The sequence below is a fragment of the Arvicanthis niloticus genome, chromosome Y, assembly GCF_011762505.2.
Source record: "Arvicanthis niloticus isolate mArvNil1 chromosome Y, mArvNil1.pat.X, whole genome shotgun sequence".
In the NCBI taxonomy this organism is placed as follows: Eukaryota; Metazoa; Chordata; class Mammalia; order Rodentia; family Muridae; genus Arvicanthis; species Arvicanthis niloticus.
The window spans coordinates 4,370,983-4,398,709 of record NC_133431.1 but is presented as its reverse complement, the minus strand read 5'-3'; the positions used below and the strand labels follow the sequence as shown (position 1 = coordinate 4,398,709).

General features: G+C 38.6%; 1 protein-coding gene across 1 annotated transcript in view; it reads left to right on the top strand.

Moving 5' to 3' along the window:
• The first annotated feature begins 10,611 nt into the window (after positions 1–10,611).
• LOC143437367 (uncharacterized) overlaps positions 10,612–27,727 on the top strand; it is a 173,446-nt gene continuing 156,330 nt past the window's right edge. Inside the window, exons 1-4 of the mRNA XM_076922179.1 lie at positions 10,612–10,621; positions 12,556–12,675; positions 12,876–12,936; positions 14,150–14,724. Of these exons, the coding sequence (XP_076778294.1) occupies positions 10,612–10,621; positions 12,556–12,675; positions 12,876–12,936; positions 14,150–14,724 (766 nt within the window). The remainder of the gene's footprint in view (positions 10,622–12,555; positions 12,676–12,875; positions 12,937–14,149; positions 14,725–27,727) is intronic.

Below are 27,727 nucleotides of genomic sequence, written 5' to 3'. Positions count from 1 at the left end.
CATTTATGCAACATTACAAACTGGAGAAGCAAGCAAGCATGTGATCGCTCATATGCTTGCTACAATCGCTTGATTGGGTGTGACTAAACAGATAAAAACTGACAATGGCCCAGGGTATACAAGCTCCAGTTTCCATCAATTTTGTGAGAAATTGGGAATACTACATAAAACGGGTATTCCATATAATCCACAGGGCCAAGGTATGGTAGAAAGGGCACATCAAACCATTAAATGTCAATTTGAAAAAATTAAAAAAGGGGAATGGTATCCTACCAAGGGATCCCCCAGAAATATCCTTCATCATGCACTTTTTATTTTAAATTTTTTAACTTTGGATTCTGAAGGAAAATCTGCTGCAGATAGATTCTGGCATCCTGATGCCAAAAAGAATTTTGCAACAGTCCTCTGGAAAGACCCATTAACTGGAACCTGGAATGGGCCAGATCCAGTGCTTATCTGGGGAAGAGTTTCTGTTTGCATATATTCCCAAACTGCAGATGCTGCACGTTGGCTGCCAGAGAGACTGATTAAACAAATAGACAACAATAACAAATCCAGGGAGGAGAAACCCCCTGAGAAGCGTATTTTTTTCTTTGCAGGAAATATGAAGGAAACATGAAGATGCTTCACAATTGCCTTCAAACTGGAACAGATCAACGAGTAAACCTGACTTGGGAAGTTCTCAGTGCTGAAGGAGACATCACCACCTGCATCTTCAGGGTGGCTCTATTGGACTCTTGATTCCCTGACTTATAATTTAGTGGGGTATATTGTTTAAACCCACTACCACAGTTATTATAGTTGTTTTGGGGTTTGAGATTGATTGAGCAGGGACAGGGATTTTCTTACTTGTTTTGTTAAGATCAAAGCTATGATCAATTCTGTATTTTTGTGAGATACCCTTAAAAAAGAGTGTTGCTTTTATACTGAATATGTAGGCATTGCTAAGTCTCTTGTCTCTTGGGTTGATACGGTTCAACAAACTGATGGCTTTTGTACGGCAACAGATAGATGCTATTCAAATGAAACCCATATAGGTCCAATATTACAGGCTGGAAGTAGGGGACTCTGAAACCTCTGTCATCAAGACAGCCGAGGATTAACCTCTAACTTACGAGCTAAGCCGGATAGTCAGTGATGGGTAAGAGAGCATACCGAGACCCTTGCCCCTAAAAGAAGGGAGGCCTCACCATCCTAAGACAGGAGCTCAACCAATGGCTGTTGAGTATCCAAGGACAGGAAAGGGAGGCTGGGGTACTTTGTTCCAACATAGGACAGGCACGGTTTCCGTAAGTTTTCCCAGCATTCCCTTTTGGAAAAAAAAAAAAATTAAAAAGGGGGACCTGTTGGGAGCCAACTTTAGCAGAAAGCGGCTAGATCAACTTTGCAGCCATCTGGAACCATATACCCTGACGAAAGATTTGGATTTCAATAGCCTACAACATTTGAAGCCCACTCTGATATCCCACATATTTTGTGTTGCTGTTTACTTCCCCCAGCTGCAAGGTGCACGTGGTGGCCACGCCTGCAAGGCATGCAGTTCATGTGCTGTCCACGTGCTATCTACACCATACATGCTTATAAGGTGCATGTGCTATCCACGCCTGCAAGGCATTAGGGTGCACATGCTGTCCACACTATAGACGCCTGTAAGGCTTTCGTCATATCAACACCTGCAAGGCACGTGGTATCCACGTGCCTACAAGGCACGTGGCAAAAGCGTATAAATACCTCAGAATTCCCTTCAATAAATGAGACTTGATCAGAATCTCTGTCTTGTCTCCATTCTTCACGTCTCTTCCCCTTTATCCCCACTCTCTCTAGCTAGACCCTGACCCTCGGACCTGAACGGCAGCTTGGGCCAAGACACAGTGGCCGCCAAGTGTGGAGCGGAGCAGGCCGAAACATTTTGGCCCACAAAGCCAGGCAGTACGGGCCGGGACAGCAATGTGTTTCTTATGAGAATGTAGACATTCTGCAATCAGTCACATTAAAAATACTTTATTCAGTATATCTGGAGACAAATTTACATTACCTCAATAGTTATTCCCCTTCCAAGTTATACAAATACTGGCCAGCTATGTCACGCCTTTTTTTTGAATAGAGGTTTAGTAATATTTTAAAAGCCCTGCTGTGATTATTTTAATTCAACAAACCTGAAGATATGAAAATGGTTGTGGTTTAATTTAGAAGATAAGATAAGCCCTGTGCTGGATCTTCCTATATTTGTATATTTATCTGTTTTTAAAATAAAAACTAGCCGGGCAGTGGTGGCACATACCTTTAGTCCCAGCAGGCAGAGGCAGGCAGATTTCTGAGTTCCAGGACAGCCTCGTCTACAGAGTGAGTTCCAGGACAGCCAGGGCTACACAGAGAAACCTTGTCTCAAAAAAACAAAAAATAAAAAAAAAAAACAAAAACAAAAAACCCTAAATATTTAAATAAAATATCCAGTAAAGAAAAAAAGATATTTACTGGATATAAATATCTTTTAAATTATTAACATGTTTATGCCTGCATAAAATTTTAAATATGGCTGGGCAATGGTGGCACCCACCTTTAATCCTAGCACTTGGGAGTCAGAGGCAGCCAGATTTCTGAGTTTGAGGCCAGCTTGGTCTACAGAGTGAGTTCCAGGAACGCCAGGGCTACACAGAGAAACCCTGTCTCAAAAAAAAAAAATAATTATGCATATATCATAATTAAAAACAGATATGGCTGGGCAATGGTGGCACACACCTTTAATCCTAGCACTTGGGAGGCAAAGACAGGCGGATTTCTGAGTTTGAGGCCAGCCTGGTCTACAGAGTGAGTTTCAGGACAGCCAGGACTACACAGAGAAACCCTGTCTTGAAAAACAAAAAAACAAAAACAACAACAACAACAAAAAAAACAAAACAAAAAAAAACCCAAAAAAACCATAGATATGCTATTATTATATGAATGAAGACAATGAGTAATATTAATAACATCTTCTGGTCTAAGAGTAGTAAACTTTTTAAAAGCAACTTATAACCTTAAGTGATAAAGACCATGTTGTGTAATAGAAATTGTATAGGGTTCAAAGAGATATCACTGTACCCAGAGTCATATGTTTACATGTATCATATTTTTAAAAGTAGATGTTAAAATTTAATTATAGTACGTTACTTACTCCAAGAAAAGAGTCAGTCCCATATTATCATTTTATATTTATTCTACCTGTGTGGATATATTGATTAAATATATTTTTGTCCTTTCATATCAATTTACATTTTCATCAGGAACAAAATGAACTAGGGTCAAGTTAACAAATTTAATTTACTTGTAATTCATTTGCTATTAAGAACATCATGTGAATAACAAACCATGTCTCAGGTGTATTTTCTACACGTAATTAATAAAAAGTCAATTTTAATAAGCCATGAATTGTGTCTATTGCTTGTCTAGGATTTCTGTTTCAGAATTTTCATTGTCAAGTGAAAACTTCACATAGAAATCTTTAGTAAGCATATTTTTAGGTTGGGAAGAAAGTAAACCAGACATGTCTAGAGCAGAAGAGTACTGAGAGCATTTTATCTCAGAGGAAAATTAACTGCAGCAATAGCTGACAGTGAGACCCAGCATAGGGCAGCATAAATGTTCTTTGCTGGCAGCAGACTGTGTGGCTCTTGGCAACTTATCCTTTGATTATCTGTGGGGTTCTGTGAATATCAAAGTCTTTGCTTCCTTTGTTAGTATGCTAGTTTTGGAGGCAAATGGCTGGAAAAACTTTTAGGTTCTTTTGACAAGCCTTTCTCTAAGTAAGAGAGAAGCTCTCAGAATAAGAATAAAACAAACCATTAAGATATAAAATGAATACCTTGTAGGCCTGATATTTCTTCTTTTTGTAATAGGGATAATATTGATTCAGTGGGACCACCAAGAATAATGGTGGCCACCTTAACCTTAACCCTAAGCCTAACCCTATCCTAACCCTCACCTCTTAATTTCCTAACCTCCTAAACCTAATTCTAAAAACCCTTATTCTAATCCTAACTATGACTGTCTAATCCCCTAACCCTAACTCAAACCATGCTTGCTGTGGGGCATATTTCTTAATTACAACTGTTGAAGTGAGAAACCCTGTATTAATCTTGCTCTTTTGAGATGTTCAGATCCACCTTCAATCTGGGCTACAAATTCTTTTGACAATGTACATATATAAAGGACTTTGAACAGGGTGGTGTTTTGTTTTGTTTTGTATTGGCCCTACTTTTTTTTTACAAAACAAAGGTGATTTGCTTGTTTATTTTCTTTTTAAAACTGGTATTAGTAAGTACTTAATTCTTCAGAATTCTGGTATACACTGAAGATCAGCTGTAATATCCTGCAGCATGAAATCAACCAGCTCTTGTTTTTTTTTAATTTACCTTGTCCAACAGCCTTTATTGGGACATTTTATTAAATAACCTTTCTATATACAAAGATTCATTCTCTCTATGATTTGAGCTATGTTTATTTACAGAACATGTACTAATCCAACTGTGTTTTTTTCTTCACTTTGCCATTGATGAAGATGTGCTGGCTACCAATAGTGCTCAATTGTGTTTCCCTTATGATTCTGTATTTTCTTTAGGGTCTATTGATATGTATCATTGGGTGGAAGGGAGCTGCAGTTTCCCTGAGCCCAGCATGAAGCCACAAAAGAAGTCTCTTGTTTCCTAAAATAACTCTTTAATGTTAATGGTGTTAGCATTCTGTTTAAAACTCTACCTCACAGTAGCTTGGTGACATCCAGGTATGTCTCTCCTCATACTTATCTCTCTTTAAAGACAGATGGAATATGTTCTATGGATCTCAGTGTGGAGGAAGGGGATGTCTCAGCAGGCTCATGCCTCCTGCTGAGATATTTCTTCCCCCCACCCCCAGGGACCATGCCTCATGCTGAGACGGCTCTTCCCCAGGAGCACCGGCCACAAGACAGTATAGTATAGAATATAGTTTATTCAGGACATGGGGAGGAGAGTTAAGAGGGTAGTAGAGGCTGAGAAAGGCAGAGAGTAGAGAGGTAGATGCTGGGCATGAGCATGTGGAGAGAGAGGAGGGAATGGAAGAGCCCAAGATGGCAAGAAAAAGAGAGAACAAAAGGGCAAGAGAACAAGAGAGAGGAAGGACCAAGCAGCCACCTTTACAATGGGTAAGACCAACCCAGCTGTTGCCAGGTAACTGTGGGGTGGAGCATACCTGGCTGTTGCCAGGTAAGTGGGGTGGTGTTTAGACAGAATGCTAAGTAATAAGCAGGCCATCCTTCCTCCTGTGGGTCAGATTGATACCTCCACTGCACACTGAGTACTGGGCTATGTAAGCTGTTCACCTTGATTACAGGAAGAAGAAGACAAGTGCTGTGAGGAAACCTCAGGAAAGGTTTTGAGTCAGGTCCTGGTAGGTGCAGGATCATTGCTCTCAGAGGGGAGGAGCAGTCAGCTGAACAGCCAGAGCTGGACTGCTGGGTTCTCCCCCAGGGCTGGGTGAAGTGAGATTCCTCTTTGAAAACAGAAACAAAAGCTAATGAAGTGCAAATGACTCCTGAGGTCTGGAAAAGGTCTGACCCTGGTCCTGAAGCACACTTTAACCTTGAGGAGTGGTAAGACTTACTGGCCAATTGAGGCTCCCAGTCAGACCTGCCAATCAGACAAGGAGGCGGGTTCTTCCCCAAGTTATTTTGCAAGTTTGCTGTGCCTGTGCAGGCTTGAATGGTCATCTGTGCCCTGCTCTGAGCTCTGCTGTGTGTGCTGTGTGGAGACCTCAGGGAAGCTCTGAAATCGAGTCATGGTGAGCACAGGATCACTGCCCACAGTGGGTAGGGGCAGGCGGCTGAGCAGTGGGAGCTGGGGTGCTGGGTCCTCTTTGGGGCTGCATGGGAAGCATCAGCCAGATGTGACCACCTGTGAGGTCCCTGGTGATGCTCCTCACGTGTTAGATCAGGAGGTGACCTGTGAGTAATGTCACTGTCATGACTGATTCTAAATCTGCCCAAAACATTTGGACCAGGTGCTTTCTTGTAGAAACATGGGTGCTTTCTTTGACTCTGCAGCACATGTGTCCAAACCATTTTGTCTTTTATAGTATACATTAGGAAGACAGGTATAAATCTAATACATCTGCTTTCATACATTACTTGTTTTTTTTTTTTTTTGTTTAGTTTAGTTTTTGTTAATTTTTTTCCATTGTAATTTTTTTATATTGCTTTACTTTTTATGTTTAGTGTTTGATTATTATGTGGTAAAGGGACTTTTTTCCTCCAATCTGTTGGGTGTTTTGGATGTTTCTTGAACATTAACCGCTATCTTCTTTGGTTTAGAAAAAAATTTCTTTATGATTTCATTGAAAATATTTTCTAGACCTTTGGGCTGATATTCTTCTTCCTCTCTTCCAGTCATCTGTAGTTTTTCCTTCTCATGTGTTGCAGAATTCCTGGTTGTTTAGGGCCAGAAAACTTTTAGAATCCACATTTTTTTTTGACTGATGTATCCATTTTGTTTTATTCATCTTTAATGTCTGAGAGTCTCTCTTCCTTTCCTGTTACACAGAACAGGACCTTGTCTCTGTAGTTGTCAGTGCACAGGTAATTTCAATGCTCTGCTTTCCGGGATTTAGCAACTGCTTAAGTCATTCCCTGCCTCCATCACCTGCTGCTGTTGTCAGGTGTTCTTTATATACACAGACCACCAGCTACACAGCTCTCTCTGCTTGTTCCCTGTCTCTGTTCTCTGCACATGCCCCCTCTCTATTCTCTTTCTCTACTCTCAGGGGTCTCTCTCTGCTCCCTGTCTGTCTGCCTGTCTGCAGGTCGTCTTGTGCATCTCTATCCCTTCCCCAGGTTCTCCCTCATCTCCCTGCCCCCAAACAACATCTTTTGCACCATATCTATTGCATATTTTAATTTCTCAGGACCTGCTGTGATAGAAATGGTTGGCTCTTTTGGTGAGTTATTTTTCTGGCGGTTATTTCTTATATTCCTATGCTGGTGTCTGGGCCTCTGGGTTTGACGTAATTATTGATTTAGGTAATGATTTTTGGATTTGTCTTGCTTGTGTTGAAATTTTGTTCCTGGTTTGCTGTTTGATGTCTGGATTTACATAGAAAGTTGCCTGATGTCGCATCTTTTAGTGACCTGTTTGGTGGGTATCCTCAATAAAGAATGCTTGCTAATGTTGGGAGTAGGGAGAAGAGGTGGGCAGGAAAAGATGATTTTAGCATCCACAGGGAGACATAGTCAGGACAGAGGTAAAGCTGCCTCTGGTGTTTAGTACAGTGCTAGGGGAAATTGTGATCATTGCACCTGGGATAACAGACAGTGTGGTAGATCTATAGAAAGCTTACCTTGTGTCCTGGCAGGTAAAGCATGTGGTTGAGCAGAGACTGTCTGCCTAAGTGGGGCTGAGACACAGGGATGAGGCAGGAAAGGAAGGGCAGGTGGGCATTGTCTACCTTATCTATAAGAGGCATGCACAGGGGGAGAGGCAACTTCCACTGGTATTCTGTCTCAGAGTAAGTGCAACTGATCTTAGGATCTGCAGTAACAAATAATGAGGCAGGTGTTTGGACAAAGTTCCTTTTCTACTGCATGGCTTGTGGTTGATCAGGAGCATCTTTCAATAATCAGGACCTCAGGCACAAAGATGAGTTTGTAAATCACAATCAATTCTGTTTCTGAGAGTGCACAAAATCCACTTGAGCAAATATCTTATGACAAATTCCCCTTATCAACAGCCAGTCAAGGTACAACAGCAGGGTTTAGCTACATATAGATAACTAATAAACCTTAAAGAGGAAAAAAAAAATGTTAGCCTACCCATCATAGTTGTCAGATGGTTTTGTCTCCTTGTTTGGTTCTTGCAAATTATCTCAGACATAAAGTTTCTAAAAAAAAAAAAAAATTAATTTGCTGACCTGTATGTTAATGCCCCAAGCTTGCTATAACTGCAATAAATACTCAGCACCCCTAGACTTGGTCTCTCAGTTTGGACCTGATGTGAGATTGACTGGTGTGAATTATTGTTACTGAGCTCATAGTACAGACCTTTGTGTATTTGCATTGCAATAGGTGGTCTCTGGGGTGCCAGTGACTTGGGCACAACATCTTGGTGCATGGACTGGAAGCTCAAAACCCTCTGGAATCCCAACTGAAGGGTTGAAAGGCTACCTGTTAAGATGTGTCATTGTTCTTTGTGTCAGTGCCTTGTCTGTCAGATTTTTGTTTGTGTGCTTTGATTTTTGGATTTTTTTTTTTTTTTTTTTTTTTTTTTTTTTTTTATTTCTGGAAGATGACTAGAGTGACTGTGGAAGCACATTATAGTGGATACACTGGAGAGTTGAAGCCACAAAGGGCTTGGAAGATGTTTCAGAGCCTGGTATAGGGGGTGATGTATCCATGGTCTTAATTTCTGGGAAGTTTAGAGCTAACTTGGAACCCTGCTACAGGGCTCACAGCTACCTTGCTGTCTTCATTGTCTCCTCTGTACAAGTGGATGAATCTGCTGGGTAGCCTTTACCGCCCCCTTGTGGTTGTCTATTTTGTGTGTGGCACTTTATTATTCTCTGAGGAAATGAGACAGACTCCATCCTAATCGATTTAGTTACTAGCCCCACACTTTGGGTTAAATCCTTCTTAACAACAGGACCTAGACGCGTTGACTAGTCCATGACAGAGAGCTCTTCAAGACAGCATCCAGGGCCAAATCAGGCTCTGTCTACCTAGTTTTATAGAGTAGAAAGATAAAGACCTCATTTTCCACCACCTGAACTACCCTCTGCCCAGTTCATATGTGACTCTGTAGTTTTGAACTTGCAGCTGTCATAAGATGGAAAGTTGTTCTTCATTGATTCTAACAAATTTACGGTATCTTCCTTGGACCAGAGATCCTGTCCTTTGTTGGTGGTCATTTGAGTTGTGTGGGACAATCTGCTTTTCTGTCCACCTTCTAGCTGTTTTAGCCTCCTCTTTGGTAGCACTGGCGTGGGAACCCAGGGTTAAATATGCTCACCCCAGGTCAGCATAGCCTCTGAGCTCCCCATTCCAGTGTATTCTTCCCTGCTCTGAGCCAGGTGAATTCCCTATTTTGTCCTTGCTCAACCACAACTCCATGTCCCTCTTGTGGTGACAGGAGCTCCTGTAATTGATATGGTTAAATCATTGGTTTTGTGTTGTAACAACTTCCTCATTTATTATTGTGTCTGTGTCATTGTTGTTTTCAGTTCTCAGCATTTCAGAGCTACAGTCACCTGAAGGAGCCTAAATTGAGGGTGTGCCCTCATCAGAATGGCTGGTTGCTATGTCTGTGAGAGATAGTGTAGATGAATGATTAGGAAGGCTCTTCCACTGAGGGTGGCAATATCCATAAGCAAGTGGTCCTGGGCTGGATGAGAGAGCAGGCTGAACTTGAGACAGTCACCAACAAGAGAGCAAGCCAAGAGACAGTGTTTCTCCATGTTTTTTGCCTTCAGTTTCTAATCTAAGCTCCCAAAATGATGGACTGTGATCTGATAGAATTATATACAACAACCATTTATTATCTGAGATGCTTTTGCTTAGAGGATTCAATCACAGGAGCAGAGTAGCAAGTTAGAACAACAACATGGTATCCAAGGGTTATTTTACTGCTGGACAGAATCTGTGTTGTAGATTGCATTCTTTTTCACAGGAACAAATTTGTGGTAGAAAGGTTTTTGGATTGGTTGGTGTCTCTAACTCTCCACTAGGGGTCCTGCCTGACTGCAGAAGTGGCCTCTTCAGCATCCATATCTAACTGCTATACATCTCAGCTAAGATCAACCTTAGACTCTTTGGTACCTATTTATGGTCTCTGGCACATCCTAAATGTACCCCCTCACTTCAGCCAGCTGCAGATTTTGATTCATTTCCCCCCTCTGGCCCTCTCTCGTCTGTCACCACACCTGTTGCTGGTTCTCCACGAATTTCCCTTCTTATCTGCTCTCCCATCCAGTTCTCTCTCTTCCATCTGCCTCCTATCATTGCTTTACTCCCCCTTCTGAGTGAGATGCAACTGTGCTCATTTGGGCCCTTCTTCTTGTTTAGTTTCTTTGTGTCTATGGAGTGTAGTGTGGGTTTCCTGTATTTTATGATTATTATTCACTTGTAAGTGAGTACATACATGCATGTGCTTTTAGATCTGTGTTACCTCAATTGAGGTGATAGTTTCTAGCTGTATCCATTTGCCTGAAAAATTCATGATGTCCTTTTATTTTATAGCTGAATAATGTTTCATTTTGTAAATGAACCACATTTTCTATATTCATATTTTGGTTGAGGGGCATCTGGATTCTTTTCAGTTTCAAGTTGTTATGATTAAAATGGCTATGAACTTAGTGGAGACCCTGCTCTAGGTCACCTGCCTTCACAGAGTCCCTCCTGTATCTTCTGTTTGTCATTTGAAAGGGTGTGGGCCCCTGGGTATCCATGATGGTGTACCAAGTCTCTATTGGTTTAGGTGCATCCTCTCCCCTGAGGCCAGATGTGGCAGCCCAGTTAAGGGAACAGATTCCAGTGACAGATAGCAGCTTTAGGGACAGCTCCTGCTACAGTAGTTGTGAGATCATCATGAAGACTGAGCTGCACATCTGCTACTTATGGGTCAGGGTCCTTTGTCCAGCCTGTGTGTGTTATTGTTTGTGACTCAGTCTCTGAATGTCCCCAAGGGTCAAGGTTAGTTGAGACTGTTGGTCTTCCTGTGGAGTTCGCATACTCTTCAGGGCCTTCAATCCTTCCCCCAATTCTTCCATCAGAGTTACCAAGGTGCATGCAATGTTTGACTGTGGATCTCTGCTTCTGCTTCAGTCAGCTGCTGGGTTGAGCCTCTCAATGGACAGTTATGCAAGGCTCCTGTGTGGGAGCATCACAGAATATCCTTAATAATGTCATGGATTGGAGCTTGTCCATGTGTGTCTCCAATTGAATGAGTTTTCATTGGCCATTCCTTCAGTCTCTGCTCCAACTTTACTTCTGCATTTTTTTTTAGACAGGATAAATTTTGTGCTGGGTATCGCCAGTGTTGTGGTTGAATCTAATTTTTCAGCTTTCTTCTCATGCTCCCATACATTCCCCATTTGGACTCTGTCACTCAATCACATAAGATACTGTGCACACATTTGCTGTTCAATCCTAAGCTATTTTGCAAATCTGGTGTTTTTATATTTTTAACTTTATTCATTCTGTTTTTGTTTTTCTAGACCAAGATTTTTCTATGAAGCCCTTTCTGTCCTGATTGTAGATATAGAAACCACAAAAGTCACCTGACATGTTTTTGTTCAATAAGCACATGCTTTTGTGCTGCTCTTCATCCACATCTTAATTTTGAAATTCAGCCTAATATGTAGATTATATTCTATTTCTCTGGATGACTTATGCTCATGTCATCATTATTATCTGATGCTTCAGATTCATTGAATTGCAGGTGAATGATGTTCTGCCTAACTCTTATGTTTGTTGTGAAATTTTAAATAAATAAGTGTATTATGCCTGTATGCATGAATATGAATATCATATGTGCCTCATCTTTACTGTTGTCAGAAGATGGCCTCAGAACTCCTGATCTTGAAGAAATGAACAGGAGTTGGTCCACATGTGTATGCTACAAATTGACCACTATTATGTGGAAGACTAGCAAGATCTTTCCACTCCTGAGCTGGATCTCCTGAACTACATTCTTTATTTCTGATCAACATATACATTACTGCCACACCTATGATCCCAGCACTTGGGAGGCAGAGGCAGGCGAATTTCTGACTTGAAGACCAGCCTGGTCTACATAGTGAGTTTCATGACAGACAGGGCTATACAGAAAAACTCTGTCTCAAAAAAACAAAACAAAACAAAAAACCCAATAAAACAAAACGTATACATTACTAATATTTTCATCTGTCCATTTTTAAGTGTTTAAATATGCATCCCCTTTTAGTAAAATTTAATTAATGTTGCTGTTTAAACTGGTTCACTTTATGTTTATGCAAGATGAATACAGAACTGCAGTGAATGCATAATTCTTTGCAGTAACTTCAGTAAAGAACTGTAAGATCATTCTATCATTTTTTTCCTGGTTTATTTTTGTAGCAAAGTGAGGTTCTTAACATGTAAGTTTTGCTGTCCTGAAACTCATTGCATAGACTGTGCTGGCATCCAGCTCAATGACATACATCTGCCTGTACTTCTGTGATTAAAGACATGAGCAAATACACACAGCTTGCCCATCACTTTTGTAGTTAGTAATTGTTCACACAATTTTTCTGGTGTGTGCTCAGTACAGTTGATCTGTTTTCCCCTGCATATCCCTCTCAATTGCCATTTGTATTGTAAGGCTATATCCTATTCAAAGGGTTCAGAACTGACACAAGTGAACCTTATATTTCAAGTTCCTTCTAAACACACATGGTGATTATTATTGGTGTGTTAGCAAATAAGTGGAGGAATCACCTGAATTATATGATTACATTGTCTAGGAAGCATACATTTACTTTGTAGTGATATCAGTATCAGACTTTGTGTTGGACACATATATATGATATTTTAGGATGCAGTGACTTATGATGATGTGCATGTGAACTTCACTGCAGAAGAGTGGAATTTTCTGGATCCTTCCCAGAATAATCTCTACGAAGATGTGATGCTAGAGACCTACTGGGACCTCACTGCTACAGGTAAGACTGTAAATTTTCTTTTGCTTCTCAATATAAGGGAAAAAATGTTTCTGCATTACTGATGATCATCTCTTATTTCAATAGAGAACAAGTAATATTGAGTTGAATAAATCAGGTTCATTGCTGTGAAAATCCAGAGTAACTTGAATTTTGCCTAATTCCAATACCATATCATTCATTTTCTGGTACCTTGGTTTCAGGCTATAATTTGGAAGTCCAGCATACTGAAGAACAATATCAAACTTCTAGAAGTCATGAAAGGTAATTTTAATGTTTAAGCTAATACAAATATGCCTGTGAGGAAAGTTTAATATGGTGAGAAATCTCTAAAGGAAAGCAAGTGTGTAAAATATCAGTCATTTTATTGCAGCTATGATTATAATATTCTCCCAAAACTATGTACCTCAATGTCAGTTAGTTGATTTGTGTTTGCAAGGCATTTCTGTAAGAAAGAAGAGAAGGAAACAATGCTTTATGCAATTAGTTTATTTGATTTGTATCTCCATTAGAGCTATGTTGTGGAACTACCAATTTGTATAGTTCATAATATTTAGATGTTGCACACTGAATAGTGATAAACATGTATCCATAACTTTCTAATAAGCAAACACTCCATGATAAAGTTGGTGATACTCATATACTTGTAGTAAAACTTTTAAGTTTATAGCGAGGTCAGTTTATTAGAGTCAAGAATGTTGTCGTGGAAAAACATTAATCATATCTGATATGAACAAAAAGTCAGTGTGTGTGCATTCAATGTGGAAACCTTTCATTTGTTCTCCTTTTTAATGGGTGTATCTATTGTCAGAATGGATGAAACCATGTGAGCATAGAGATACTAATAGAAACAACGTACCTCTATCTACGTCAGAACAATGAGAAGATATGTAGTATTCTGCCTTTGGTAGACTTTCTGAATAAGATAGACATTTGCAATTCATTGGTTTTCTGACTTTACTGGGAACATCCCCAACGTCACACTGCAGAAAACCTCTATGGGTACTAGAAGTTTGGAAATTCTTCTGTTTATTCTGGCTCACAGTGCTGCAGTGGTGTGATTCACACTACAGGAAAAACTAAGAAAGCAATCAGTGTTTTAATACCCTGATATCTTCAGACATGTGAAATATATCTTAGAGAAATCTCATATAGAAACAGGATGTTATAAATGTGAGCCATGTAATAAGTGCTCTTACCATCACAGGTATTTTCAAAGAGGTAAAGCAACCCACAGTGAGCAAGTACAACCATGAACATCAAAGTGATAAAACCTTAAGATCTGAGTGTTCTTTATTATTACACCAACTGCATAATTTATTCATATTGATAAAATGATTGAACAGGCTAATGAATGTGGTAAAGCTTTCACATGTGTCCATTATTGTTGCAGGCATGAAAGAAGTCATACTGGAGAGAAACCACATGAATGTAATCAATGTGGTAAAGCCTTTTCACATCACAGTCATCTCAAAAGACATAGAAGAACACATACTGGAGAAAAACCTTATCAATGTAATCAATGTGGTAAAGCCTTTTCATGTCAAAATAATCTCCAAAGACATAAAAGAACACATACTGGAGAGAAACCTTATGAATGTAGTCAATGTGGTAAAGCCTTTTCATGTCACAGTAATCTTCAAAGACATAAAAGGACACATACAGGAGAGAAACCTTATGAATGTAATCAATGTGGTAAAAGCTTTTCATGTCACAGTGGTCTCCAATATCATAAAAGAGCACATACTGGAGAGAAACCTTATGAATGTAATCAATGTGGTAAAGCCTTTTCATGTCACAGTGGTCTCCAATATCATAAAAGAACACATACTAGAGAGAAACCTTATGAATGTAATCAATGTGGTAAAGCCTTTTCATGTCACAGTGGTCTCCAATATCATAAAAGAACACATAGTGGAGAGAAACCTTATGAATGTAATCAATGTGGTAAAGCTTTTTCATGTTCCAGTCATCTCCAATATCATAAAAGAACACATACTGGAGAGAAGCCTCATGAATGTAATCAATGTGGTAAAGCCTTTTCACGTCACAGTAGTCTCCAATGTCATAAAAGAACACATATTGGAGAGAAACCTCATGAATGTAATCAACATGGTAAAGCCTTTCCATAAAGTTTTTTCCTCCTAAAACATACAAGAAACCATCTTGGAGAAAAATTATGAATGTAATCAATGTGCTAAAGCATTTGCACATAGTCTGGAAAACATTAATGATTTCATACTGCAAAGACACATCATGAATGTAATCAATGTGGTAAAGACTTTTCAGAATCTTAGAATCTCCATTATTATTAAAAAAAATCATGTACAGAAGGGAAACCTTATCAATATAATCAATGTAGTAAAGTATTTGCAAGTTCAGTCATCTGCAGTGACAGGAATGATTACATGCAAGAGATAAACCTGCTTGAATATTAACACACAGAAATCACAGTGGAGAGAATTCTTATTACCGTAATCACTGTGGTCAAACCTTGGCAATTCAATTTATCTGTGACTACATAATAGAACACATTTAAAAGAGTCACTCAATGTAATCAAGGTGCTAAGCCCTTGCACGACGCAGTCATCACCCAACACATAAAAGAACACATACTGCAGAGAAACTGAATGTCATGAATGAGGTAAAGGCTTTCCAGGACACAGTCATCTCTGAATACACAAAAGAAAATGTGCAGAGTGAAACCATATGAATGGAGTCAATGTGATAAAGCCTTTGTATGTCACTGTACTCTCCAAACACTTGAACACACGAGTTAGAGAAACCTTAACAAATGTAATGAATGAGGTAAAGCCTGTGCATATCTCTGTAAAGATTGAAATGATTGTTGACGCTTGTCACATTTTTTTCTCATAATAAATAACCTTGAGAAACACAATGTCAGTGTTTTCGGTAAGATCATATAACTTATTTGCAGTCACAGATTACTTTTGATATTATTGAAGGTGCTCAAACACTACTGTGATACACAAAGGCCTTAATAAATTGATTACTTACCACAGAGTTTCGTCTTCTATAAAGATACCAGAAAGTATAGTAGAAATAAACTCTGGGGATTTAAATATGCTTGACCCTAAGAAGTGGCAATATTAAGAGATGTGCCTTGTGGGAGTAGATGTTACCTTTTTGAAGGCATTGAATTACTATGGTGGTGATCTTTGGAGCTCAGGCCAGTACAAACCAGACCCTCCTACCACTTGGCTGGAAGACAGTGTCTTCCTGACTGCCTTTACATGAGGATGCAGAACTCTCAGCTCCTTCTCCAGCATCATGGCTGCCTGCATGCTGACATTCTTCCTGCTCTGATGGCAATGGACTAAACATTTGAAAGTGTAAGCCAGGCCCAATTAACTATTTGCCTTTAACACAGTTGCCTTGGTTACAGTGTCTCTTCTTAGCAATGGATATTCTATCTAAGACAGAAGTTTTTCCCCTAGACTTAAGTATTGCTATGATAGGCCTGACTGTGTTATTTGTTTTGTTTTATGGAGCAATGTGAATTTGTAGACTTTGGATCTGTATATGCATTAAGTGGAACTTACTGGGCCGTCCTTGTAGGAATATGAAACACATATGTACTGAGGGTGATTTGAACTTTGTATATAGTTTTATGATGCTTTACTGAAGAATGTTGCTGCATTTTGCCCTTGTCTGTAGAGTGTCCTTGAAGATAAGGTAAAGAGGTTGATCTTCATTGAATTGAAAAAGGAGGTGTCAGTGAAGCCAGCAAAGCCTTTGACCTATGTTTAGTCTCATGATGATTTGAGCAAGCATAGTAATCTTAGAAAAAAATTTAAAATGTTAGGTCAAAAGAGAAAATCTCACCAGGAAGTTGAATGAAGCTAAATCCTGTGATCAAAGATACACAACGTTATTAAAGAAATGGTGATATTATGGCAAGATTCCCACCACCTAAACATATGGATGTGAAGTTGTATGGATGAGAACTGTATAATGTTGGGCATTATTATTAACTGGTTATTGTTTTTATGTGGATATAAGGAAATACAAGTATGTGTCAAATTGACAATGGACAGATTGTGATTATTATACTGTGTTTTCAATTTAAAATGTAAAAGGATACAGGATATACTTAGGTCCAGGCACAGTGGTACACACCTTAAATCCCAGGAGATGAACATCAACCATCTCTGATTCAAGTCATACTGATACAGAACAAGTTTTAGGTAACAAAAAGCTTAAGTATTTGTAAAGTGTTACACACGTATTATTGAACATTCAGAAGACAAAGCCATGCAGATCTCTGAGTTCAAGGTTCATCTACAGAGCAAGTTCAAAGACAGCCAAGCTTAGGCAATTAAGTTGTTGAAAAATAGAAAGCTGGTGATGATGTAATAGAAGGGGCCATGTTTGGACCCCAGCAGGCAGAGGAACTCAGCAGCTTTGTCCATGTAGCTCTGCTTTTAGAGGAAAGAATAGAAGAGAAGACTGAGACCATTGATGCTGGTTGGCTGTAGTTAGAAAATTAGTGAGGCTGAAGAAGAAACCAGCATCACTGAGGTGACATCTTCTGGTGAGTGTTTTCTGAGAGGGGAAAGAAGTTGTATTCCAGAGGTAGCCAAGGTTGTCCCTTGTGGTGCAGCTTGACTCAGTCCTATGCAAGACTCCCCCAGGTGGCACTGGTTTTAAGGCATGAATGTTTCATGCAGTGAAGCTAAGGCTTGGCACCATGAAGGGAGCATGAGAGGAACACAGTCAAGACTGTTTGTCACAGAAGAACCCAGCATATTGAAGATGTCAGTCCCATGGTATGAGCAGAAAGAACAGCAGCAGCAGTTGAGTGGAGTCAAGCAGAACCTAGTGTACTATAGAGGGAAGAGCTGGAGAGAGACCCAGCTTCTTTTGAGGAGCTCAGAAGATCATCTGTGGATCCCAGATACTAGAACAAGAAGTTGTAATTTTGAAGTTATTTTCCAGATCCTAAGAGTTTTAGATTCCCAAGTTATGGGATATCTTCTCAGGAAAACTACTTTCAGGAAATAAAATCAGCCAAAGAGAAAGAATTGTGCTGTAGTGAGCAGGGCAGGAAGGAGTTGGAGATCTGAAGAACGCTTTGACATCAGACTTGGAAATGCAGACTTTGGAGATTGCCTTGCTGACTTTTGGTCTTTTTTTGGCCCAGTATTTCCTCACAATGGTGATTAGAAATGGTGACCTATATTCTGTGAATTTGGATGGATATTATGTGCTATATTTATGAACATATAGGGGATTACACTTACATGATTGGAATGATCCCAGAAGAGAGTTTGATCTTTGGACTTTTAACATTTATGAGACTTCTGTAGATGATGTGGACTTTTTAATTTGAACCACACATATTTTGTATTATGCTATTTTTAAATATGGTCTCCATAAAATCATGTGTTTGCACAATCATATGTGGGCCAGGCAGTGGAATGTGGTAGTATAAATATGCTTGGCTCAGGGAGTGGGAGAAAGTTATTATGAGACGTGGACTTGGTGAAGGAAGTGCATCACTGTGGGGTTGGGCTTGAAAATTCCACCCAGTGCAGAATGGGCCCTCCTAGTAGCTCCCTGGTGGACAGTCTCTTCCTGGCTGCCTTTGGATCAAGATGCAGAACTCTCAGCTTCTTCGTCAGCATCATGTTTTTTTTTGCATACCTGCCTTGGTTCCTGCTATGATGAAAAAGAAATAAATCTCTGAAACTGTAAGCCAGTCCCAATTAAACTGTTGTTTTTAAAGGAATTGCCTTGTTCATGATGTCTTTTCATAGCAATGAAAACACAAAGACAGAAACCCTGTGAGTGTATTTAATACAGTCAAGCTTTTGCACAATTCTCTAGTCTTCATTATCATGCAAGAATATGTGCTAGAGAAAAACCTTATGAATATTTTTAGTATAATGAAGAATTGCACACCTCTAAAGTCTTCATTATTATAAACCTATTCATACTGGACAGTGATTGCATACTTTGCTAAAGCCTTTATATCATGGGGCTCATTGAGATTCAACACAACTCAAACACAGGACAAGGCAAATTATAAGAATTCATTGTAATCAAGTCACTACTGATGAATCAGGGCCACAAAATTATACTCAGAAGCTTAGCTGCAATACCCCAGCCTCACCCATACCCTGAATCAGAAAGTTATATAGCTTCCAAAAGTCAAAAAACCACAAACTTCTTTGCCAAGTTACAGTCACATTTTTCTCCCATAAACAGTTTTTTGTTGTTGTTGTTACAGAATGTAGGTTATATGGTCTACACTATATAGCCAGTAGTTCTTTTGTGGTTAAGAATATGCATTATATTTTGAGGAATAAACCATGAATAACAGAAATTATGGTTAGGAACAGTTGCTATGTTTTAGGGAACAAAACATGAGTGATGAAAGCTGGTCAGATATTGTTAAGTACACAGGTCACATATGATCTAAAACTTCGTTTGAATTTATGATTAAATGGAGGTTGGTAACAAAAAGGCAGTCCTTAGGGCAAGTTTCTTTTGCTTCTTCCCAACATTTGTATGTTATAGACATATTTGAATACATAGCAGAACACATATTGAAGACATATCTTACAAATGTAATCAATGACATAAAACCTTTTCACAACATAGTCATCTATGAACATAGAAGAACACATCCTGGAGAGAAACGCTATGAATAAACAATGTCGTAAAGGCTTTGCATGTGGCAGTCATCCTAGAAACCATGAGAAAAAGTCATAATGTGAGAAACCCCATAAATGTGGTCAATGTGTTAAAGTCTTGTACTTTCTGATATCTTTATAGAAGACTAAACACTTTAGTAAGTAATCAATCTATTAAAGACTTTGTATATTGCAGTAGTCTTTGAGAACCTTCAATAATATCAAAAGTAATCTGTGACTACAAATAATTTGTATGATCTTACCCAACACACATTGAGTTACTCAAGGTTATTTATTGTGTAGAGATAAAATATGACAAGTGTCAGCCATCATTCCAAACTTTCCAATGTCTCTGTACTTTGTTTAGACTGGTAAACTCATTTATACATACAAAGGCCACTGGTTTTTCTTTTTCTTTTTTAGTTAATCGTGTATCCAACAACTTTGCTGAAAGTGTTTATCACCTCTGGGAATTGCCTTTGGCAAGTTTTACTTCACTTGTGCTTACTATCATATCATCTGCAGAAAAAGATAATTTTACTTCCTCCTTAAAATTACAATTTAATGTTAACTTATTTAACATTAAATTGTAAATTGCAATATAGGACTTGGAATATAGGACTAGTTAACATTAAACAGTAAATTGCCATACAGGGCTAGTTAGTATTAAATTGTAAATTGCAATATAGAACTAGTTAACATTACATTGTAAATTGCAGTAAAGGACTAGTTAACGATAAATTGTAATTTCAATATAGGACTAGTTAACATTAAAATTTTAGATAGTATTTTGAATAGATATGGAGAGAATGGATCACCTTATCTTCTTTGTGAATTAGTGGAATTAATTAGAATTTCTCTCCATAATTTAATGTCAGCTATAGGTCTGCAGTAAAGCAACATTATTATGTTTAGGTATGTTCTTGTATCCTGAATCACTCCAAGAACTCTATCATATAGTGGGGTTAAATATTGTCAGAGAATTTTTCATCATCTAAGAGATTACAACCTTTTTTCTTGCACTTTAATCACATTATGTTGAACCATCCCTGCACCTCTTGAATGAAGCCTACCTCATTGACCATGGTGAATGGTATTTTGATGTGGTTTCTATTTTTATTTTATTTTTTCTGTTTTATTAAATTAACATTAAATTTGGTTATAAGGAAAAATTGGTCTATAATTCTTGTTTGTTACTGAGTCTTTACATTGACTGGATATTTGAGTAACCATGGGTTCACAAAACAAATTGGCGAAAGTTTCTTCTTTTTCTATATTATTGAGTACTTTGAGGAGTATTCTCATGAACTCCTCTTTGGAAGTCTGGTAGGATTCTACCCTAAAATTCATGGCCCTGGGCTCTTTTTGGTGGCAGACTTGTAATGACTTCTCTTTTTCTAGATGTTTAGGCAGTTTGAGTTGTTTCCCTTAGTTTGATTTAACTTTGGTAAGAGGAACCTATTGAGGAAATTTTCCATTAATTTTAGAAATTCCAGTTAGATGGAGTTGAGGCTTTTTAAAACTATGTCATTACCATTCTTTAGATTTCTTCATTGTCTATTTTTTGTCCCCATTTTCATTTTTGATTTCATTAATTTGGATATTCTCCATCTTTTAATAAGGGTTTGATGATCTTATCTAATAAAAGGCTCAAAGGAGCAACTCAATGTTTCATTAATTCTTTGCAGTCTTCTCTTTCTATTTCATTTATTTCAGCCCCCAACTTGATAATTTACTGGTGTCTAATCCTTTTTTTTTCATTGCTCACTTGTTTCTGTTCTAGAATTTAAAGTGTGCCATTGAATTGCCAGTATGAGAGCTCTCCAGATTTTTCATGTACGCATTTTGTGCTATGAACCTTTATCTTAGAACCAGTTTCATTTTCTTTGCATTCTATAAAATTGTGCATGTTTATGTTCATTTTTATTGAATTCTAGAAAGTCTCTAATGTCTTCCTCTATGTTTGTCTTAAGCTATTTTTCATTCATAGTGACGTGTTCAGCTTCCATGAGTTTGTAAGCTTTATGTTCTTTCTGGTTTTGTTGATATCCAGCTGTAATCCATGGTGGTCTCATAGGATTCATCGTGTTATTTCAATTTTCTTGTATGTATTGCGGTTGGCAGTGTGTCTGGATATGTGTTCAGTTTACAAGTAAGTTTTATGAGGTGCTGAGCAGAAGGCATTTTCTCCTATATTTCAGTAGAATGTTCTCCAAGTATCAACTGGACTCATGTTCATGCTGTCAGTTAGCTGGAATATTTTTCTCTTTTGTGTTGTTGTTGTTTTTTGGTGTTTTTGTTTTGGTCTAGAGAATTTGTCCACTGGTGAGAATGGGGTATTGAAATCTTGGAATATAAGTGAATGAGTGTTATTATGTGATTTTTAGCTTTAAAACACTTTCTTTTACAAAGGTTGATGACCACGTGTTTAAGGCGTAGGTGTTAAAACTTGAAATGTCATTTTTGGTGATTTTTTTTCCTTTACAAAATTTGTAGTGTTTTACTCCAATTCTTTTGACTAATTTTATTTAAAATTTATTTTGCTGTATTTTAAAATGACTACACCAGCTTGCTCCTTTGGTCCATCTGCTTGGAATATCTTTTTACATCCATTTACCTTGAATTAATGCTTATTCTTGATGTTGAGCTGTATTTCTTCTATGCAATTGAAGTTAGATATTTATTAGAATCTGTTTTGTTAGCCTTTGTCTTTTTATTGGTGAACTGTGGTCATTGATACATAAAGTGTCAATGAATGGTGGTTGTTATCTCCTTGTCTTTTGTTGTTGTTGTTGCTGCTGCTGGTGGTGGTGCTGGTGCTGGTGTATTTGTGTGCTTTCCTTTCTTTTGAAGATAATACAAGAATATTTACTACCTATGTTTTTGTGTGTATTGTTAACTTCCTTGGGTTAGATTCTTTCTATATAACTTTGTGTAAGTTTGTATGTGTAGATAGATAGTGCTTAAATTTCACTTTAGCATGGACTATCTGATTTTTCCATTAATAGCAATTAAGTTTTTTTCTACATATAATAATCTGGGCATCTGTAGTTTCTGCAGCATATATGTCCAAGCCCTTCTAACATTTAAAGACTCCAGTGAGAGGTCATCTGCAGTTTTAATAGATCTTCATATATATGTTTCTTGGCTTTTGACCTTTGAAGCTTTTAGTATTCTTTCTTTGTACTGGATGTTTTGATTATTATACAGGAAAGAGACTTCATTTTAGGGTCCATTCTGTTTGGTGTTTTGATGTTTCTTTTACTGTGATAGGCACCTTTCTCCTTATGTTAGGAAATTTTTCTTCTAAGATTTTGTCGTCAATATTTTCTGAGAATTTGATCTAATATTCTTCCTCTAGTCCTAGTATCCTTATGTTTTATCTTTTCACAATGTCCTGGATTTTCTAGATATTTTATGTCAGGAAGGTTTAGATTTAACATTTTGTTTGTGTGATATATCCATCACTTCTATTGTATCTTCAAGGCTTGAGATTTGTCTTCCATCTCTGTATTCTGTTTGTGAATCTTTCCTCTGTAGTTCCTCTTTGCAGCCCTAAGGTTTTGTTTCCATCATTCCCTCAGTTTGTGTTTTCGTTATTGTTTCTATATATACTTTTAGGTATTAAACAGTTTTGTTTCCTTCTACTCTAGGTTTTTTTTTTTTTTTTTTTGGTTTATTTATAAGATTTATAAGATTTATTGGTTTTCTCCACTTTTTTGTTTATGTTTTCCTTTCTGTCTTTGAGGTATTTATCGATTTCCTCCAATTGTTTGTGTTTTCCTGTATTTCTTTAAGTGATGTAGTCATTTTCACTTTAAGGACCTCTATTATCTTCACATAGATTGTTTCAAAGCCTTTTTCTTGTACTTCAGCTATGTTGGAATATTTAAGACACTCTTTGGCAATATAAATGGGCTCACACTCATCAACCAGAGGGTAATAAATGTTAGTCCTTATTACAGAATCAAGTACCAACATCATGGAATAGAATGTGGCTATAACTTCTGGAAGTGAAAAGGTCCATTTTATGTCAATGTACTTGATATACAATAGTTTCTGTCCACACAATGAAATTTATGGTGGGACCCACCATAGGCTCCGTGAAGTATTCAGCTTACATTTAACCCAATGTTTCATTAATGCCATGGTTGTTTTTTCTCCTTAAATTGGACAGGGAGGCAAGTGAACCACTTTTTAAATAAGTTACTTTTGTTGAGATGATGGTTTTAGTAAGATTGCTTCCAATCACTAACAATGGAGTCACCATTACCCCTCCCCCCCCAAAAAAAAATCCGGTGGTTACAGGCAATAATTTTTTAATTTGCCAGCATGTATTTATCCATGTCAGGTGAATGAAGGCACACTAAATTGATAGGTATATAATTTGGGAACTTTAGCATAATCTAAGGAATATTGAATTTCCAACTTTGGAGATCTGTCCAATGCACTTTCAGTGTTGTCAGGTCAGATGATTGAGACATAGGCCATTGACTGTAGCTGTGTGTGTCATGTTACATATCACAGAAGCTAACACTGCACATAGCAGCCAGGTCAGAGAGTAGTGAATGAATGCCACTTTCTCTGCCAGGAAACCATCTATCTGCTCTTTTTCAAACTCAATGTAGATGTATATTTTTTTCAATTATGTTTCCTTTTTCCTTTTTTAATTAAATTTGTAATATTTTTTTTTACATTTCAATGTTGCCCACTATTCCTGGTCCCTGTTCCCTGAGGTCTTTTCCCCATCTTCTTCCCTGCTGCCTCTGAGAGGATTCTCTCCCACCCACCCACCCACCAGGATCTCACCTCCACCAGCTTCCCTTTTCCCTGGAGCATCAAGTTTCTACAGGGTTAAGTGCACCCTCTCCCATTGTGGCCAGACAAGTCAGTCTTCTGCTGGAAACATGCCCATGGCCATGAACCATCCCCTGTATGCCCCTTGGTTTTGGCTTAGACTCTGGAAGCCCTGAAGGGTCCAGGTTAGTTGACACTGTTGTTCTTCCTATGGGGTTGCCATCCTCTTCACCTTCTTAAGTCTTTCTTCTGACTCTTCCATATGAAACATCTAACCCTACAAATATACATATGAATGATAGAAGATAGATAGATAGATAGATAGATAGATAGATAGATAGAGAAAATCAACAAGATAGATAAACTTATAGCCAAAGTAATGAAAGGAAAGAGAGACAATATCCTAATTACCAAATTACCAAAATCAGAAATGAAAAGGGAGACATAAAATTATGTAATCTTCTTGACAGCACCTCATGATATCTTCTCCAAAATTGACCATGTAATCTGTCACAAATTGCTGGGCAGTGGTGGCACACACCTTTAATCCCAGCACTTGGGAGGCAGAGGCAGGAGGCTCAAGAAAGAAATAAAGAAATAAAAGACTATACTGTAGAATTCAATGAGAATGAAGACACAGCATACCCAAACTTATGGGATACAGTGAAAGCAGTGGTAAGACAAAAATTGATAGCACTAAGTTCCCTCATAAACATACCAGAAAGATCCTACACAAGCAACTTAACAGCACACCAGAAAGCTTTAGAACAAACAGAAGCAAACACACCTAAGACACATAGACACCAGGAAATAATCAAACTCAGGGCAGATGTGGATCCCTTGTTCCGGAGGGTGTCCCAAGGTGATCTCTGGCCCAGCTCAGGACAGGGTTTGAGCAGGGAGGGGAGATCGCCTGCTTCCATTGCTGCCTCTGCAAGAAGAAGAAGAAGAAGGAGGAGGAGGAGGAGGAGGAGGAGGAGGAGGAGGAGGAGGAGGAGGAGGAAGAGTTTCCACTGTTGCTGCTCAGTCACTCCCAGGTGCTGCACCTGTCTCCATGCTGGGCTGGCCCGGGGTTGGGATGATAAGGAGCGGGCTAACTGGCACGGAGGCAGCCTGGTGTCTCAGGCAGGTTCTGGGAGAGCAGATCTCTCCCCAAGTGTTACAGCTCTTGCTACAGAAACTCTCAGACACCAGGATGATTCCCGTACACTTTCCCTAAATAGAGCCCTTATATACAGTTTCAGGGTGGGTTAGGGTCAGTCAGCAGATAACACCTATGGGCTTGGTCTGAGAGCTTGGAGATATCTCATCTACATGTGGGAGAGCCTGAGGGACTGTTCCTCATGACTTATGGCCATAGACCTCTCTGTGGGCTCTGGAGGGCTGAAGCTAAATGAAAAGAACCAGTGCCTTGTGTGTACTTGTGTGTTTTGTGGGTGTGTGTGGTTATGTGTGTGTGTGTATGTCTGTGTTATGTGCATTTGTGCGTGTTTCTGTGTGTCTGTGTATGTCAGGGTGTGTTTCTGTGTGGCTCTGTTTGTGTGTGTGTGTGTGTGTGCACTTGATGACACCTGTGCTGGGGATTTTTATAGTTTTTGTATACACAATTTGATAAATCCAGGTATGTTAAAGGAATAGATATATCAAAGTCACAGAGGGTGATATGTACAACAGGTTCCCTCATTCCAAAGATTTCTCAATGTATCTGCATGTAATCCATAACTCACACAGAATATTAGTTCCAATCAGCATCTTAGGAGTTTTTCAAGGGTCCATTTTATGTAATTCAGATCCTTCGGTTTGCATGGCCACCACAAATACCTGAGCTACCTTCCTTATCTCATTTGAAGAAATGATTGTATGTCAATGTGTCTTACATTCCTGTGTTTAGCCTTTCCCATTCTTCAGGTTTCTCACAAATTCTCCTGTCTTTCCATAAATCCATCACTGGTGATGCTGTGACAAGATGAATATGAGTGGGCTGGCACTGTAGTCACCTTTGAGAGGATATCTGTCCTTTTTGGTGTTTGTACAATGGATCCTTCTAGATTGTTAAACTCACCAAAGGGGTGATATAGAAAGAGCAGCAGTTAGGGAGGCAGCACACAGGGAAGGATTCTGTTATGCAAGTTGGGTAACATCCACAATACACAAAAGCCAGTCTGTTAGGACAATCATAATTTCTATTCAGGATGTTGTTAAGAATATAATTAGGGCAGCATTATGCTTATTATAGGAAGAAAATAGGCAAGAATCCCACCTAAAAACCAATGTCATGCTTTGTATTGGGTGTTAGAAGACTGATATTTTTGGCCTTGTAAGGCTGTGCCCTTCCCCCAGCCTTGAGCAGGCCTGAGAGACCTTGTTTACCACCACAGACCAAGTGATAGGATCTAGGTGGAGTTACCCACCTTAGCTTCACAGAACACAGAAGCAGAACTGCCCCTGGGCTTGCCTTGAGATATCTCAGGCCTTGACCAAGAATGGATTATAAATTATCCCACCCATCTCTGAAACCAGGAGGGGTTTTGGGTTGGGCCTCCCCCTTTAAATTGAGAGCTGAACATTAAAGCTTAGAGCCTTGATCAGAGAACTTTGTCTTGGCTTCATCTCTTCTCGCCCTTTGTCCCCTTTCATTCACAGCCCCCCTTTCAGGTGAACCTAGTTTATTCGTGGCAGCAGGCAGCTACAGAAGGCCAGCAGTTTGGTTAAAAAATATTGAGGAATTTTGGATAATCGATTATAAGTTTAGATTCAACGACTGATTCTCTTCTATTACAACCCTGTGTAATATATGAAGAATTAAATTTTGAGGAAATACTCCTAGCATCATTTTTAACATGGGTTATGTTTTATAAGGTGAAATGTGCATCTATTATGAGTTGGACAATATTCCATAGCCCTTCACAAAAGGATATAACTTGAGCCAGCTGTTTGCTTCATCAGAACCCTACATGAAGAGCAGGTACCTGCTGCTCCTACATCACATTTAAATCAGGGAGCAGGCATGGTTACTGTAGTGAAGGACACAGTCTATTAGTGAGAAGTTCTCTTTGATAGTGAGATGATGTTCTATATTTGGTAAATATAGCTTTTAGATTTGGCCTCAGTATTTAATAAGGTTGTTCAGTTTTTCTCAGCTGTATATAGACCCTGGCATGCTGAAGTAAGCAAAAGGCTTTTCTTTCATCTGTTATATTGAGATACATCTATATATGACAAAAAGAATGGAGAGTGAGAATTTATTTTCTAAATAACTTTTCACAAGATCAAACATAATTTTTGAGGACTGTTGTCCCTTCACTTGCTAAAGAGACACACTGCATTCTGAAAGTGATCATACTTTACATATGCCTGCTTAAAATTCCACATTTAGCAAAATCAACTTCTGTTGACCTTCTGTTAAGGTCTATCAAAATTTCTTGTCTAGGTTATCACTTGACCTTCTGAAGAATCTCTGTATCTTCAAGCTTTTCTTTGTACTAATTTCCCTCTTAGTGAACGTTACTCAATATTCTTGTTTGGACTGAGTGTGACTTCCCATAGAAGCTCTGAGGGAATCATCCCTGTATTTTGACTCTCCTCAATGTAGACTGGAC